Here is a 15643-nt window from a genome sequence, read left to right on the forward strand (position 1 = left end):
AGGTCTCACTATGCAACTAAAAATAACCTGGAACTCACTATGTAACCCAGACTGGTCTTGAACTCACAGTGATCCTCCTGCCTCAGTCTCCCAAGTGCTGGGATTATAGGCATATACCACCACACCTGGCAATGGCAGGTTTTTATTCAGAATTCAACCTTAATGTTACACTGCATGAGGCCTGTCAATTGTTTTCTTTTTCTGTTTTTAAATTATGGTAAATAGTATAATTATTTCATTATATACTACAATGTAGTAATAATAGAAATGAGATACACAACAAAGTAATAGCCTTGAGCCATAATCACCACTACCAGATCCTCCCCCAATCTGAAGGAAAACCATACCCATAAAGTTTGTTCATGGTGCTAAAAAGATGGGAATTTTCTACTGTGGAATATAGAGTAGATAAATTAATTATCTTATTTACTTTTGAGCATGGATTGATTACAAAGAAACATGCATATCTTATATTTCATTGCAATCTCAGGGTTTGCTTCAATTTCAAACAAAATGTGGTTTTAAAATGGAGTTAGAAAAACAAGAGTAGTACATTGGATGGAGTCAAGGATCACAAAGAAATCCGAATATTTGCCTAAGATTTACATGTGAATCTGAATTTTTTCTTTATCATAAGGCCTTATGAAAAACACTATAGACATACTAACTTCATCTAGAGTATCATCTGCTAAACATACAATGCTGGTCTTTGTTTCCATAAGATGTATAACAGACATCCATAGTGGTAGATATGACTAGTCACACAAAAATATTTGGTTTATTTTACTTTTCACCTATCTTTTCCTTAGATTCAACAACATGAAATTCCAAAACCAGACAGCAGTTTCAGAATTTATTCTTGTGGGATTGACAGATGATCCAGAACTGCAGCCCCTCATCTTTGGCCTGTTCCTGGCCATGTACTTGGTCACCATTCTGGGAAACTTGCTCATCATCCTGGCTGTAAGCTCTGACTCTCACCTCCACACCCCCATGTACTTCTTCCTCTCCAGCCTGTCTTTCACTGACATCTATGTGAGCACCACCACCATCCCAAAGATGCTGGTGAACATACAAACACAGGACCACAGCATCACTTACACAGGCTGCCTCATTCAGATCACATTTGTGTTGACTTTAGGAGGTGTCGAATGTTGTCTACTTGCTGTAATGGCCTTTGACCGCTATGTGGCCATTTGTCAGCCCCTAAGGTATAGGCTCATCCTAACCCCATACATCTGTGTCCAGCTGGTTCTTTTCTCTCTGTTCATTAGTGCTGTCCATGCCCTTCTCCACACTCTGATGGCACTGCAGCTGTCTTTCTGCACAAATGTGGAAATCCCCCACTTCTTCTGTGAACTTGCTCAGGTCATCAAAATTGCCTGTTCTGATACCTTTATCAATACCCTTTTGATATATTTAGCAGGAATCACGTTTTTTGCTGTTTCTATGGCTGGAATCATTTTCTCTTATGCTAAAATTGTCTTTTCTATTTTGAGAATGTCATCAGTGGGAAGGTACAAAGCTTTTTCTACCTGTGGGTCTCACCTGTCTGTTGTTTTCTTACTCTATGGGACAGGTTTGGGTGTGTACTTAAATTCTGCAGTTACTGAGTCTTCCAATAAAAATGCAGTGGCTTCTGTGATGTACATTGTGATCCCTCAAATGATGAACCCATTTATCTACAGTTTGAGAAATGAGGAAATGAAGACAGCTGTGAGGCTTCTCATTACTGGCAAACCAATCATATTATTGTGTCATTGTATTTGAGCCTAGGTTTCCAGAATGTAATAAAGTGTGAAGAATATGGGCAGGAAGAAAGCATGAATTTTATGCCACTAAATCTGAATTTTATGACATAATATCATGTCTAATCATACGTAGACCTGTATGTAGACCTCTTTGATTTATCCAAATATGTGATGTTCGACAAATGATTTCAATGACTTGACTCCATTGTGTTGCTCTGACCTCCTTAAAGGAAAACGTGAATTGGGGCCTCAATTTGAGCCATTATTTATGGGACAATTTCAGAAAAAGGAATGTTGGACCATATGGACAGATCAGTGTTAGGTGAAAGGAAGGTTGTGTGAATATACAGCCAAACACATGGCTGATTTCACAGCCAGAGCTATTTGTGTTTCATCCCATATGAAGCTATAAAACTGAACTTTCATACTCATTTAATTAATATCTGAGTTTTTCCCAAGAAAAAAGCATACTAACTTTTCCTCTATTCAGCGTTATCACTTATTTATATTGAACAATTAGGCTGCATCAATTACTTGAGGTGTTTTCTAGCTATTTGTGATTTGGAAATTTCTCATAAAAGAATTCTTTACACTAATGTTCTTGGGCCATAAATGACATTATTGTTCATTACTTAATTTCACAAGCAGAAGTTGTCAGTGATTAGGGTTTCGCTAAGCTCTGGGCAACATAAAACTATTTTTTGTTACACTCAGATGGTAATTTTTAAATTTAGGGATACTAATGTTTTGATATTACGTTTGGATTTTTGTTTTTCATTTGAAATTGTTCACTGATAAGATTCAAATGGCACACAATTATCTCAAAGCAGTATATTGTATTATTAAGCTAATTTTTGGAAAATGTCTCAGAAATCAGTGCATGTTGTGCTTTTTCAAAAATGTGATTTCCAGAAAATGGTTCTATTAATTGCTTCAGAAACAGTGGATGTCTACTGCTTGGCCTAGAGGAAGACTAACACTAATATGTAATGCATATGATGGAATCTACTCTCTATATATCCGTCAATCTGAGCAAAGGTTTATTTTAAAAACACCAAGCCCTTAGACCATTTCATTTTATGATATTTAAAGAGTGTACCAAAAATTTACTACAATTAGAATCAGGTTCTACTTTGTGCTCCTGAAAAAAGCAACTTTTCCAAGAAGAGGTCTAGGAGATAAAAAATTATACTACATGTATATTCTGCAGTATTGAACAACATGAGGGCAAAATATCAGAGTTGAGAGACAGAGCTTCTCTAAAAGACAATTCCTCAGAGATACATGAAAACCAACAAGAAAACATGAAGCATACATCCAACACTTGTTAGGTAATGCAAATAAGACTAATTTAAGATTAATTGGAATAAGTAAAACATCAGAGGATGAAAAAGGGCATAAAATCTGGATTATAGATATAATAGCAGAAAACTTTCCAAATATTATAAAATGATTCTACATACAGATATATGAAGCAAATAAAACCCCAGAACACCAAGAACAAGTGAGAACTTGTATATATCAGGTTTTAGAGAAATACCCAGAAGTCCAACACAGGAAATCTTAATCACTGTTAGAAAATTACTTGTAAATGTAAAAAAAAATTGGAATTACAGCTTTCAACAGAAACAATAAAAGACAGGAGTGTCTTGAGTGAGCTGTTTCAGTCCCAAACAGATAACAAATTGTAACCCAGACTCACGTATTTTTCAAAAATGTCCTCAAAATAAATAGAGACATGCCAGACAACACCTCCAAAAATTCATGACCACCTATTAGTTCTACTAAATGTCTCAAGAATATCCTAGAAGAACATAATAAAAACCATCTAATAGAATGGATACAGCAAACAGGGTGAGCAGGTAATCAGAAGAGAAAAAATGAAAACCAGCAGAAGGAAAATAATCCAAGGTCAAGAAATGCTTAATATCTTTTGGTGATGACTCTCTATGTGAATGGTAACAATTAGTTAATCAAATAAAATAGCACAGATTGGCATAATGGATCAAGAAAAATCTTTGATACAAAGGAAATCAAATATATTAAATAACAAATATACAGTTTAAAAACAAAAAAATGGATAATAATACACCGGGTAAATGGACGTGAAGAAAATTAGGAGTACATATTGCAATTTCAGACAAGTAGATTACAAGACAAAATTGACAACAAGCAGCAAATAAAATCACTACCCGTAGTTTAAAGGAACAATTTAACTGGAAGGGGTACCAATAAGCATATGTCACCAAACATTGGAACAATCTCACAAATGAAACCAAGCTGCACACAAAAGAAAAGATAAACTCTGGAGCAATTATAATGAGGTCCTTGATACCTCCACTGACACAAATATCTCAGTTAGGCAAAGAAAACAGCAAAGAAAAAAAAAAGTGGAACCAAATCATTAAACTATATAGTTGATAAACATTTACAGAATATTCCAATCAACAGCAATAGTATGCATAGTCTCCTCTGCAGCACTTGCGATCATCTCCAAGATGCTAGCACAGAATAATGGTTGAGTGAATGAAAATGAATCAAAATTTTATACACATTTTATCAGACAGTAATGAAAATAAACTAAAAATCAATAGTAAAAGCCCTGCAGAAATTATAAAATACATTTATTTATAAAATACAATTAGCACGCTCAAATACTAGCCAAGGGTCACAGAAGCAATAAGGAATGAATTAAATAACATTTTCAATCAAACAATAGTTCTAATATAACATACCCAAACATATGGTACACAAATAAGCCAATACTAATATAAAAGTTTATAGTTGTGAATACTCAGAACAGAAACACAGAAAATAACCAAGTGAAGTGTCTTGCACTCCTGGGAAAACAAAAACAATCTATGTCCAAATCTAGTACAGATTAGGGGAATTTAAGATTAGAGCAAAATTAATTCAGTTGAAACTACTATGATAAATCAAAGAATCAATGCATCAAAGAGTTAATTCTTTGAAAGAATAAAGAAAATAGACAAACTCCTAACCATTATTATCAAAAAAGGGGGGCAGGTCAATGCAATTAGAAAATTAAAAAGTGAAGTCAAACTGGAATCTACCAGAATTCCAATGATTATTAGTAACCATTTTGAGAAATGCTACTCTAATGAAATGAAAAATTTAGGAAAACTATATAGATTTCTAGATATACATGAACTGCTGAAATTGAGGCAAGAATCTATAAAATTTCAGATACCATAAAAGTGGAAAGATGTTCCCTGTTCCCAGGTAGGAAAGCCAATACTGGCAAACATGCATAGTTCTTCAGCTAATGTATAGATTTAACAGTATGAGTAGCATTCTTTACAGAATCCCACATTTCTTATGGAGAAGATTTCTGGAATAGAAAAACCCTCCTGAGCTATAAGAGCAACTCAAGCGGTGTGTCACACCCAGAACTGAAGTTGTACTACAAAGCTGCAAGAGGAAAAAAAAATGGTTTCATTAACAGTATAAACACGTGAGTCAGTGAAAAAAAAAAGAGTTCAGAAGCAACTCTATGAATATTCACCCACCTGATCTTTGACAAAATTGCCCAAAAGTTATGCTGGAGAAAAGACAGCTTCATTAACAAGGGTGTCTGGGGAAATGGGCTATCTTAATGAAGAAGACTGAATCTAGATTCACATCTCAACATTGTACAAATAAAAGAATATAGATCAGAGTCCCAAATGTTAAAAGACAAAAACTTGTTTGACTTGAAAATAAAATAGGCAAAACCCTTGAGGATATGGGAATTGCCAAGAATTTTCCAAGAGAAAACCAATTGCACGAGAAGTACTATTAACAAATGGGTCATAAAAAAGCTTCTGAACAGCAAAGGAAACAACCAACAGAGCAAAGAACCTAGAGATTGGGGATAAATTGTGTCAGTATGTCTCAGGCAGATTAGTGATATATATAATATATAAAGAACACACACACACACACACAGAGAGAGAGAGAGAGAGAGAGAGAGAGAGAGAGAGAGAGAGAGAGAGAACATAGGCCACCCAAAACAGAACTCCAATAAAATGTGGGCAACTGAAATGAACATGGGGCAGAAGGAACTGGTAAGTGACATACATAGAGATGCAGAATGGAAATAAAATAACAAAGGTTTATTTTGCCATCAAAAGGCTGATCACACTAAGAGCAGTGCCAGTGATTAATCCCATAATGTGTTACAGTTTCTTCTGTTACAGGGCTTCACAGCCATGATTTAATTCAGGTGGTTACATTTCATCTCCTGAGTTTACATTACTGATGTACAAATCATTGTCACAATAGGTAACTTTTAACCCAGATGTAGCAATCCTTTATAGTTAGGGAGTTTACCTTTAGGATTCATCTAGCTGTCTATTCTAGCCCACAGGAATGAGGGTGTTCAGTGTCAGGAAAAAAAAAGTTAGCAATTGTTCTATTCATGTTGATTGACACTTTTACAATCATGTGATTTGCAAAACGTCAGAGCTTGGGGTCTAGATATGCCCTATTATCTCAAAGTGAGGCCAAATGTCCTATTCTATGATTAATGCCTCTGGTGTCTGTCAACTTTGAACTAAACAAAGCAGACTGCTATTAGAGACAGGAGAACCTATTCTATACTTTTCCAACATTTTGTATGTTTTTTTTAAAGATTATGTACAAAAAGTTCTCTGTATCAAACAGACGCTTCTCTGAAGAAAAAGAAGATAAGTGAATATAAATGCTTTTAAAAGGTTAAACCTCACTGGCTATTAGAGAAATGTAAATCATAAATTTCACTGAGACTACATCTTCCTGCAGAAAAAAAGTTATTATAATCAAGAAAGAAGATAACAATGAATGCTTCAAAGCTGCAAGGATAAGGGAACTTTCTGCATGGTTGGTGGGCATGCAGTAGTACAATCTTTATGGAAACCAGTATGGGCAATGCACAAAAACAAATAGAAAGTCCATCCATTCCAACTATACCACTTCTGAGTATCTTCCTGAAAGAGTTACAGGTATCATTTTACAGTGCTAAATGCACTGACATGTTTATTGTGAAAAAAAAAACAATTACCATGGGCCACTAATATTCAATATAGTTCTAGAAACATTAGCAACAACAATTAGACAGGAGAAAGAAATAAAAGCAATATATATTGGAAAGGAAGAAGATAAACTGTCACTATTTGTTGATGATATGATACTCTACATAGAAGACCCAAAAAATTTGCCAAAAGACTGCTGGACTTAATTGACAGAATCATTAGAGTAGTTGGATACAAGGTTAACACTCAAAAATCAATAGCCTTCTTGTACACAAATAACAGACTCACTGAGGGAGAAATTGGGAAACAATTCCTTTTAAAATAACATCCAAAAAATGAAATGTCTAGGAATAAATCTAACAAAGGAGACAAAAGATGTGTGCATTGAAAATTACAGCACTTTGAAAAATGAGATAGAAAAGGATAGAAAATGGATAGAATGAGATAGAAAGGATGGAAAGGCATCACTTGCTGAAAATAGCCACACTTCCAAAACTGCTATACAGATTCAATGCAGTGTTGATTTCAATCCCAACAGTATATTTCAAAGAACTTGAGAAAACAACCCAAAAATACATTTGGAACCAGAAGATTCCTAGAATAGCAAAAATCATTCTAAGCTACAGAGACATGGCAGTGAGTAACAAAGTTTCCAGCTTTGAAATTATACTACAATGACACCGTAATGAAAACAGCATGGTACTGGAAAATAAATAGAACTGAGAATAAAAGAAATAGATAAGAAGATGCAGAAACAACACCAGACATAATAAGTTATCCCATTCTTGAGAAAGGTGCCAACCATCCTGAGTGGAGGAAAGATAGTCTCTTTAAGAATTGGTGTTGGAAAAACAGGCTTTTATCTTGCCAAAGATTAAAACTAGATCCCTATCTTTCACCATGCATTAAACTGAAATTCAAGGGGCTTAAAAGCTTAAATATCAAAACAGAAACACTAAACTTACTGGAAAGTAAATGGGGTACGACTCTCAAAGACACGGGCATAGGAAAATCCTCAGCACCTTGAGAACATTCACAAATAATCAACAACTCAAATCTCATTGTATAAAACATTCTTGCAGTGCAAAGGAAATCATCAATAGAGCTAAAAGAGACAATCTACATAGTGGGAAAATAATTTACCAGCTACTCCTCAAACATAGCACTGCTATTTAGAATATATAAATAACTCAAAAAAATAACAATCCCCAAATACAAAGATCCAATTCAAAAATGAGCATCTGAAATGAACAGACATTTCTCAGACAAAGAAGTAAAAGCAACAAGTAAGTATAAGAAAAAATGTTCCACATCACTGGTCATTCGAGAGATGCAGATGAAAACAACGCTGAGATTCCACCTCACTCCACAAAGATTGGCTGCTGTCAAGAAAGAAATCACACAATAGCAAATGTAGGCGGGGCTCTGGGGAGAAAGGGACCCTTCTTCATTGTTGGTAGGAGTGCAGACTGGTGCAACCACTATGGAAATCAGTATGGAGATACCGAAAGAGCTGGGACTAAATGATCCATTTGACCCAGCGATCCCTCTGCTGGGTATCTTTCCAAACGAATGAAAAGAATCATATCAGTGATATATGAATAACCATGTTTATAGCAGTACAGTTCGTAATAGCTAAAACTTGGAAACAGTCCATTTACCCTTCAGGTGGAAACTGGAAAAGGATGTGTTTTTTTCTATAAAATGGAATATTACTTAGCCATAAAGAACAAGAAATTAGATTCATTCATAGGAAAATTGATACATATTTAGGATGTACTACTAAGTGAAATAAATAAATCACACATGTGTAAATAGCAAATGGTTTCTCTAGTGTGAATAAACTGTAATAGTATGTAAGATCTTAGAGAGATAACTGAAATTTTGAAATGGGAAGAAAAGTGTTAAAGGTGTAGGGAGGGTGGGATGGGTAGGGAAAGAGAAATAAGGCAAAAGAAAAAATGTGAGAAAATGAAAATAAAGTGTTTGTAAATGGGGAGGGGAGGAGGTTGTGAAGGGAGGGCAGGAACAAGGGGAAACAATGGGAACCAAGACCTGTCATGTAAAGGTACAAGATCTCAACAATGAATGTAACTGTATGATATCCATAAAATGTACCACTAAACTCAATTTAAACAAATAAAAATAAAAGAAAACACTATGGAGTTATTTTTTTAAATGATGCTAAATTCATTAAAAATTCAGGAGAATAATGTATATCAACCTTAAGTGATGCTTCTACCATGAAAGAAAAAACAAGCTTGTAAAAAAGGTGATGTAAGGGGCTTCAAAAATGCCTTTTTCTTACAATGAAAATATATAAAAATATTTCATTTATTTAAATATATATTTATATATATTTAAATATTTGAAGTGTGTGTCATTTTTGTTGATATCTAGGGGTGCCAGTCCTTCAAGTTTTTCTGCTGTTTCTGTAATGCATTGGTAATGCTTAAGGAAAATGTATAACTGCAAAGATTCAAATAAATTTATTTTTTCTCATGTAGAATTATTTCTGATAATATTTTCTAGATTATACATAATATTTGAGAATCATGAATATAATTCATTAAATATTTCATTCATTTTCATTGCTACATGTATCATTATATATTGATGCCAATTTAATATTGGTACCATTGATATATATTTCCTTACCTTTGCTCCCCTTTTTTGATCACGTTTCCAAAGGTAACTTGAGTGACACTATATTACCATTGCTATGTTACTATATTACCATCACTAATTCTTGAGTGACACTATATTACCATTGCTCATACAAGAGATTTTCTGTCTTTCTTTTGTCTTGCCTCAACTAACATAATTGATCATTCATTTCTGAAGGGTGAGAAGTGCCACGTGCTACTGCCCATGAAAGTCACATACACAGACAGGTTCACACACAAACAGAAAAAAAAATTGGAAAACTCTAATGGATACTGATCCTATCCATTACTGTACAGGCTGCTTTTTCTCTACAGTATTAACTTTTCAAATCTTTGAAGCATCTCTATGAGGATTTGGGGGTATAATTGCAGATAAAAATTACACATTTAACATATATATAGTGTGTGCTGGAGAAGCACACATTGTAAAAGATCACCATGTTGCAGTTAATGAACACATCCATTAAGCAACTTCCTTTAAAAATGTAAAACATCCATTTGAAGATTTTTACATATTTTAAAAGCAACTGCTGGAGGATAGATTAAAGTCAGAAACTGTGATTCTCATTTTTCAGCAAATGATCATTGCTTTCTTAGCTGCTTCTCTTTTTCCCCGTGGAAGAAAGAGCAATACTCAAGGTACTTTCTTATCAGCATGCCTTATTAGTAGAGTCCATGTAATTATTAAATCTCCATCACCACCATCAAGCAATAATTAAATTTTATTTTTTTCTTTCATAGGATACTCAGCATTTTATTTTTTCTAAAATTTAGCTACCAGTTTGTTTGATTTTAAATTCTGTTGTTATATATTTTATAAGTACTTAGGGAATAGTTATATATATTTTATTCATAAAATGTACCAATAAAGTTAATCAAAGCCAGAAAATTAGAGTTCAAGCCCCCAGAAATATAAACTAAAAATGAATGAAAAAAAAAACAGCGCAGAAAGGTGCAAATTCCCTCCTGAAAGCTCTTTTGCTATCACTATCTATCCAATGCCTGATGGCAGAGGCCTTACAGTTGAATCATCTTTTAAAGGCCCCACCTCTTAATCTTGTTAAAATGACAATAACATTGTAACATGACCATAGAAGAGGAAAAACATTCATACCACAGTAGAGTTGTAATGGAATAGGAAGTTTGGATAATATTAAAGGAGAGACCAGAGATGATGGAGCAGGAAAGGTACAAAAGACCCCCGATGACAGCAACAACACAGCTATAATGGTATTTGCAGAAAATTGAGTGGATGAAAGAATTAATCTTTGAGGTAAAGGTGGAGGCGATGGTACTTAGCTAAATTCTGGACATAAATGTTGGTGTAGGTAATAAGCATTTCTGAATGGCACTGGGTGAAAGACAGAAATTAGACAAGCTGACCAATGTGAGAAACTGCTCAGGTCCATAAATAATAGAGTTACACTACAAATAATTGTGACAGAAATGATTGTGTACATTAGGGCATTTGGGGATTTTTAAACAGACATACGGTGTTTGAGATGTCTACTAGGCACCATATTTATTGTGGTATTAGTGACAAGGATTAAGATATTAAATTGATCTAGATACCCACTAATGGATAAAAGAATAAAGATGTGCTAGGTACACACAGTGGTATGTCATTACAGAGGGGGAGTGTGCACTTGGAAATGCACATTGCAAATTCTAGGGGGAGTTCCTATTGGAAAAAACCTTAATGAGTTCTTAGAATGTGAGTGGCTACTAAAGGTATTTTCTGAGTGCTATTGCAGAAGAGTGAAGGGAGGCAGAGAAAAGGAGGACCAATGACAAACCCTGCAGGCCACCACCGTGCTTTAAGGTAGAGGGTGCAGACATGGTAGAGGAGACTGGGACATAGAAGGTGTAGATGTATAGTGAAACGTAAGTACTTAAAGGTAAGGGGGGACAGCGTTTACAGAAATAAGGAAATCAGTCAGTGCTGAGGATGTGTTGGTCAGAGCAGAATTGAGAGTTAATCTATAAACTGAATGTTGCAGAGGAGTTTGGCAAACCTTCAGGACAAACTCACAGGTGTGCTGGAGTAAGTGTTTGATGTACTTATTGGCCATTTGTATTTCTTCATCAGAGGAGTGTTAATTCATTTCATACAACTGTTTTGTGATTGGTTGTTTGTATTTGATAGTGTCTAATTTTTTGAGTTCTTTATATGTTCTAGATATCAGTTTTCTTTCAGAGTAATAGATGGAAAACTTTTTCCCATTCTATAAATTATCTTTTCACAAAGCCTGTGAACAGATAAATATGTAAAGACAAGGTGGTTTTTACTTAGAATGAAGTCCTAGTCTGCCATAAAGAAGGACAGACTTCAGGTATTCTTAGGAAAGTGAATACATCAGGATGTGATAATTTCAAGTAAAATTAGACACACAAATTTAGGTATCATTTTATTTCTCTTCTATGAGAAACTCAAAGTATAAATATGGAACAAAACAAAGGATAGATAATAGGAAGTAAGAAGAACTTTTTCAATTGTAAAGAGAACAAGAGAGAGGAGCGGGTACAGATAGGAAGGAAAGGAAATGGGATTTTTTAGACAATTAGAAGCAAAATGAAAATGGAGTTTTGCAAAACAAGAGGGGAAGAAGTTTTGGAAGTAAGGAGAACAGGAAAAGAATCAAACAAGAATTAAGATGTGTTATGCACATGTAGAAATTCCCCATGATGAATGTGATCTATATGTACTTTAAAATCATACTAATTTAGGAAAAAAAAAAGACATGGTATTTACAGACAAGGGAGTGCTACTGTGCCATAAGCAAAAATAAACCTGAGATACTTGTAGGAAAATAGGTGAAGTTTAAAATTATATATTAAGCAAAGCAAATCAGATACTCAAACATTGCATAGTTTCTCTTATATAAAAAATCACAGCATAAATAAAGAGCAAAAGAAATGATAGATAATATGATACAGAGAGACTTTCTCAAATAGGAAGAAGGTCAAGAGATGGAGGAATGGAGTGAGGGTGACAGAAAGGGGATTAGACAAGGAATTAAGATGTGTTGCTTGAAGGTTCAAATGCTTTACAGAAATTTAAACACATCCAATATACATGTACTAAAATTTTCAAAAGACACATAAAATTTCACAATAGGGGAAATGTTAGTGGGCTATTTTGAGTAAAAAGTTATCTCAACTTCTTATCATGAATGTAAAGTAATAAAACACATTTTCCATGCATTAGATTGTTATGGTATATGAGCATGTTTGGAGTAATATGGGCACCAGATACGTTTGGAGAAAATAAATTCATTCAATCCCTTAAACTCTGAAATTATCAAAGGAGGAAACTTATAGCACAAGTGCCAATCGTTACACTCTAATGAGATGATGTCTTATTTTTTCCTTGGGGTGACATATAAGAGTACATTGAAATAATTTTACTGACAGTGAGGACTAGCTATGGCAATTTTAATCAAAATTAGAAAGGCCTTTCCTGTCTCCATGTAATATAAAGAGAGAGCATTGAAGATAAATACATCTTGCCAAAGCCAAAGAGATGATTGAATTTCTGAAGTAAAACAGAGATATTCAGCCAGAAATAAAGCACACATTTCTCAAATTTAAATTTTAACAAATACATGAACTTAATAAACCATGTCGCAGCTATAAAAAGATCCACATCATATGACTAGGACACACAGATGGGGCAAAATATATAATCCTGGCAATCAAATAGTAACTGTCATTTTATCTCCATGGTGATATCAGCTTATGCTTTTCTAACTTCTCCTGATCTGCCTTCACTTTAAGTAAACATGAGATTACATTTGGGGTCCACTCAGATGATAATCCAGCATAAACCAATTTTCTCTAAGGGTATTTACTAAAGAAATAGAATACATTTGCCATTTTGTCATTTAAGTCAAATATTCTCAAGTTAGTGCTGTTATGTGGACATATCATTTGGAGGAAAATCATCCAACTTGTCATAGAGCTGTCGTTGGCTTGCCCAATGCAAATTCCATTTTCCCCTGACCAAAGGAAGGACACTCAGGTTTGTGTCTCTAGGAATCATCTCTGGGTATGGTAACTGCATCTTCTGCAGCCACCTGAAGACATAAGGAGAACTGGTCCTACAAGTACAGGGATCCACCTCATGGAGGACTCAGTGAAACCCTGCTCATGGTTCCAGCACATTACTCACATCTGAGGTCTTTGTAAGGAAAGACAACTCTATAGTTTAAGTATATTACAATTCCAGTTTATTTTCAATATTTCACTCCTGAAATTAAAATATATCATAATCATCTCAACCCCAGTGACCATCTGATTATGCAAAACTCTTGGAGATAAAACTGAGTGTGTGGAACATGAATATTGCATCAAGGAAAATACATGGATAATATAATTTCCCTAGCTATTTCCCTCCAGCTATGTGAGGCTGATTCTTTCATAGAGAAGCTCATACACTCTTAAACCCTCATCAGATCTGCATGCAACTATTAATGTCTCAATGACTCTTTCCCTTCCTTCCTCTGTATAATTGTAATATATTAACATTTTATCACACTGTGTTGTGAATATTCCTGACAACATTTATGACATCCTAAAACTCTGGATTTTATTTCTATCTGGTTAGATTCCCTGTAATGAAGCACTAAGGGAAAAATTATATTCATGGGATCAGACACTGTGGAAGAGAAGAGATGCATAATAAAGATAAGAACCAGAGATAAATGGACCTTTTACCTTCTCCTGATGTCATCATGATTGACCTGCCAAGGAATCGTGAAACCCCGCACCTTCAGTGTAGTCCAGGTTGTGACATGTTGACAACATCTCTTAAACTCTGCATTAATTAATATTGTGTTGTGACCTTGGGAAGAGTATATTACCTTGAATAAGGCATCCAGCTGGGCCAGTCCCAGACAGAGGGTAGCAGTAAATGGCTGTCTGACAGGTGCTTTCTCAACAGTCGGGGTGATAATTCCATTTTCCCTCACGGAACACCCAGGTGACCTATCAGTGACCAGCAAACTCATTCTCTTTAATACAGACATTCTCCATTTAATTCTGTTTCTATGACTAGTTCATTTAATACAGAACTGTATACAGCATGTATTTGCAAGATTCAGAATTAAGAAATACAGGGAACTCTAACTTGGTGACTTTGCTTTTATTTGCATGACTCTCACCTGCAGTACTGTAGCGTATCACTGAACATAAAACTATAATACTGCTGTACTATATAGTACAATCAGTCAAAACTACAGCACCATTCAAACAAGGTGTATTATTATCCAGAAAGATACTGACACTCTATAATCAAGATGTGCAAAACTGTACAAAAAAAAAGATGTGACATAAGTTGGAATAGTCATTAAACAGAGAGGTAATTAAATAAGAAAAGTCTGATTTCTCCTTTCTGAAGGAGTTCTTATTAAATGTAAAGATTTTATTTTATCAACTGTTTTTATTTTTTTCAATAAGTTTATTGGTACAATTTAGGTATATGATACAGTTACATTAATCATTAGTATCTTGTACCTTTATGGGATTTTTTGTAGTTCTTATTTTTCCCCATTACCATGCCTTCCCTTCACCCCCTTACCCCTTCCCTATTTACAAAAACATTTTTCTATTTTTTTCATTTTATCACATTTTTTCTTTTTCTTTCTTACCTTTCCCCTACCCCTGCCACTTCCCCTACACCTTGAGACACTTTCTTTTTATTATACAATATCAATTATCCAATTGATCCTCAATTATACTTTTAGTTTTTCACACCAGAGAAACTCTTTGGTATTAAAATGTGTGCCCTATTAATTTCACTTCAGTGTATGGTCTTAACGTGCATCCACTTAGCTGTAAATATCTCTAGTTTCTCATTTTTTATGGCTGAATAGTATCCCATTTTATTTTAAAAAACACATCTTCTTAATGAAGTCTCCAGTTGATGGACAATTGGGCTATTTCCAAGTTTTAGCAATTATACACTGTGCCTCTATAAATATGGGTGAGCACATATCACTGTGTATTATTCATTTAGGTTTTCTGGGAAGATACCCAGCAGAGGAATAGCTAGCTCCAAAGGGACTTCTAATCCTAGTTTCTTGAGGTATCTCCATATTGATTTCCATAGTGGTTGTACCCATCTACAATCCCACCAACAATGAAGAAGTGTTCCTTTCTCCCATAACCCTGTCAGCATTGTTACTGTTTGATTTCTTTTTTTTTTTTTTTTTTT

The 15643-nt window shown here is 34.5% G+C and overlaps 1 protein-coding gene across 1 annotated transcript; it reads left to right on the forward strand.

Moving 5' to 3' along the window:
• Nucleotides 1-810: 810 nt before the first annotated feature.
• Nucleotides 811-1770, forward strand: LOC104866672 (olfactory receptor 7G2). The gene has a single exon (XM_010630850.2). The coding sequence runs from the start codon at nucleotides 820-822 to the stop codon at nucleotides 1768-1770; it is 951 nt and encodes a 316-aa protein (XP_010629152.1). The 5' UTR covers nucleotides 811-819.
• Nucleotides 1771-15643: the final 13873 nt, after the last annotated feature.

Source organism: Fukomys damarensis, unplaced genomic scaffold, assembly GCF_012274545.1.
Source record: "Fukomys damarensis isolate Sample0158 unplaced genomic scaffold, DMR_v1.0_HiC HiC_scaffold_30, whole genome shotgun sequence".
Lineage (NCBI taxonomy): Eukaryota > Metazoa > Chordata > Mammalia > Rodentia > Bathyergidae > Fukomys > Fukomys damarensis.

Bases quoted from the DNA above. Each gene is read 5' to 3' on its own strand.
- LOC104866672 (XM_010630850.2), top strand. From the start codon at position 820: ATGAAATTCCAAAACCAGACAGCAGTTTCAGAATTTATTCTTGTGGGA.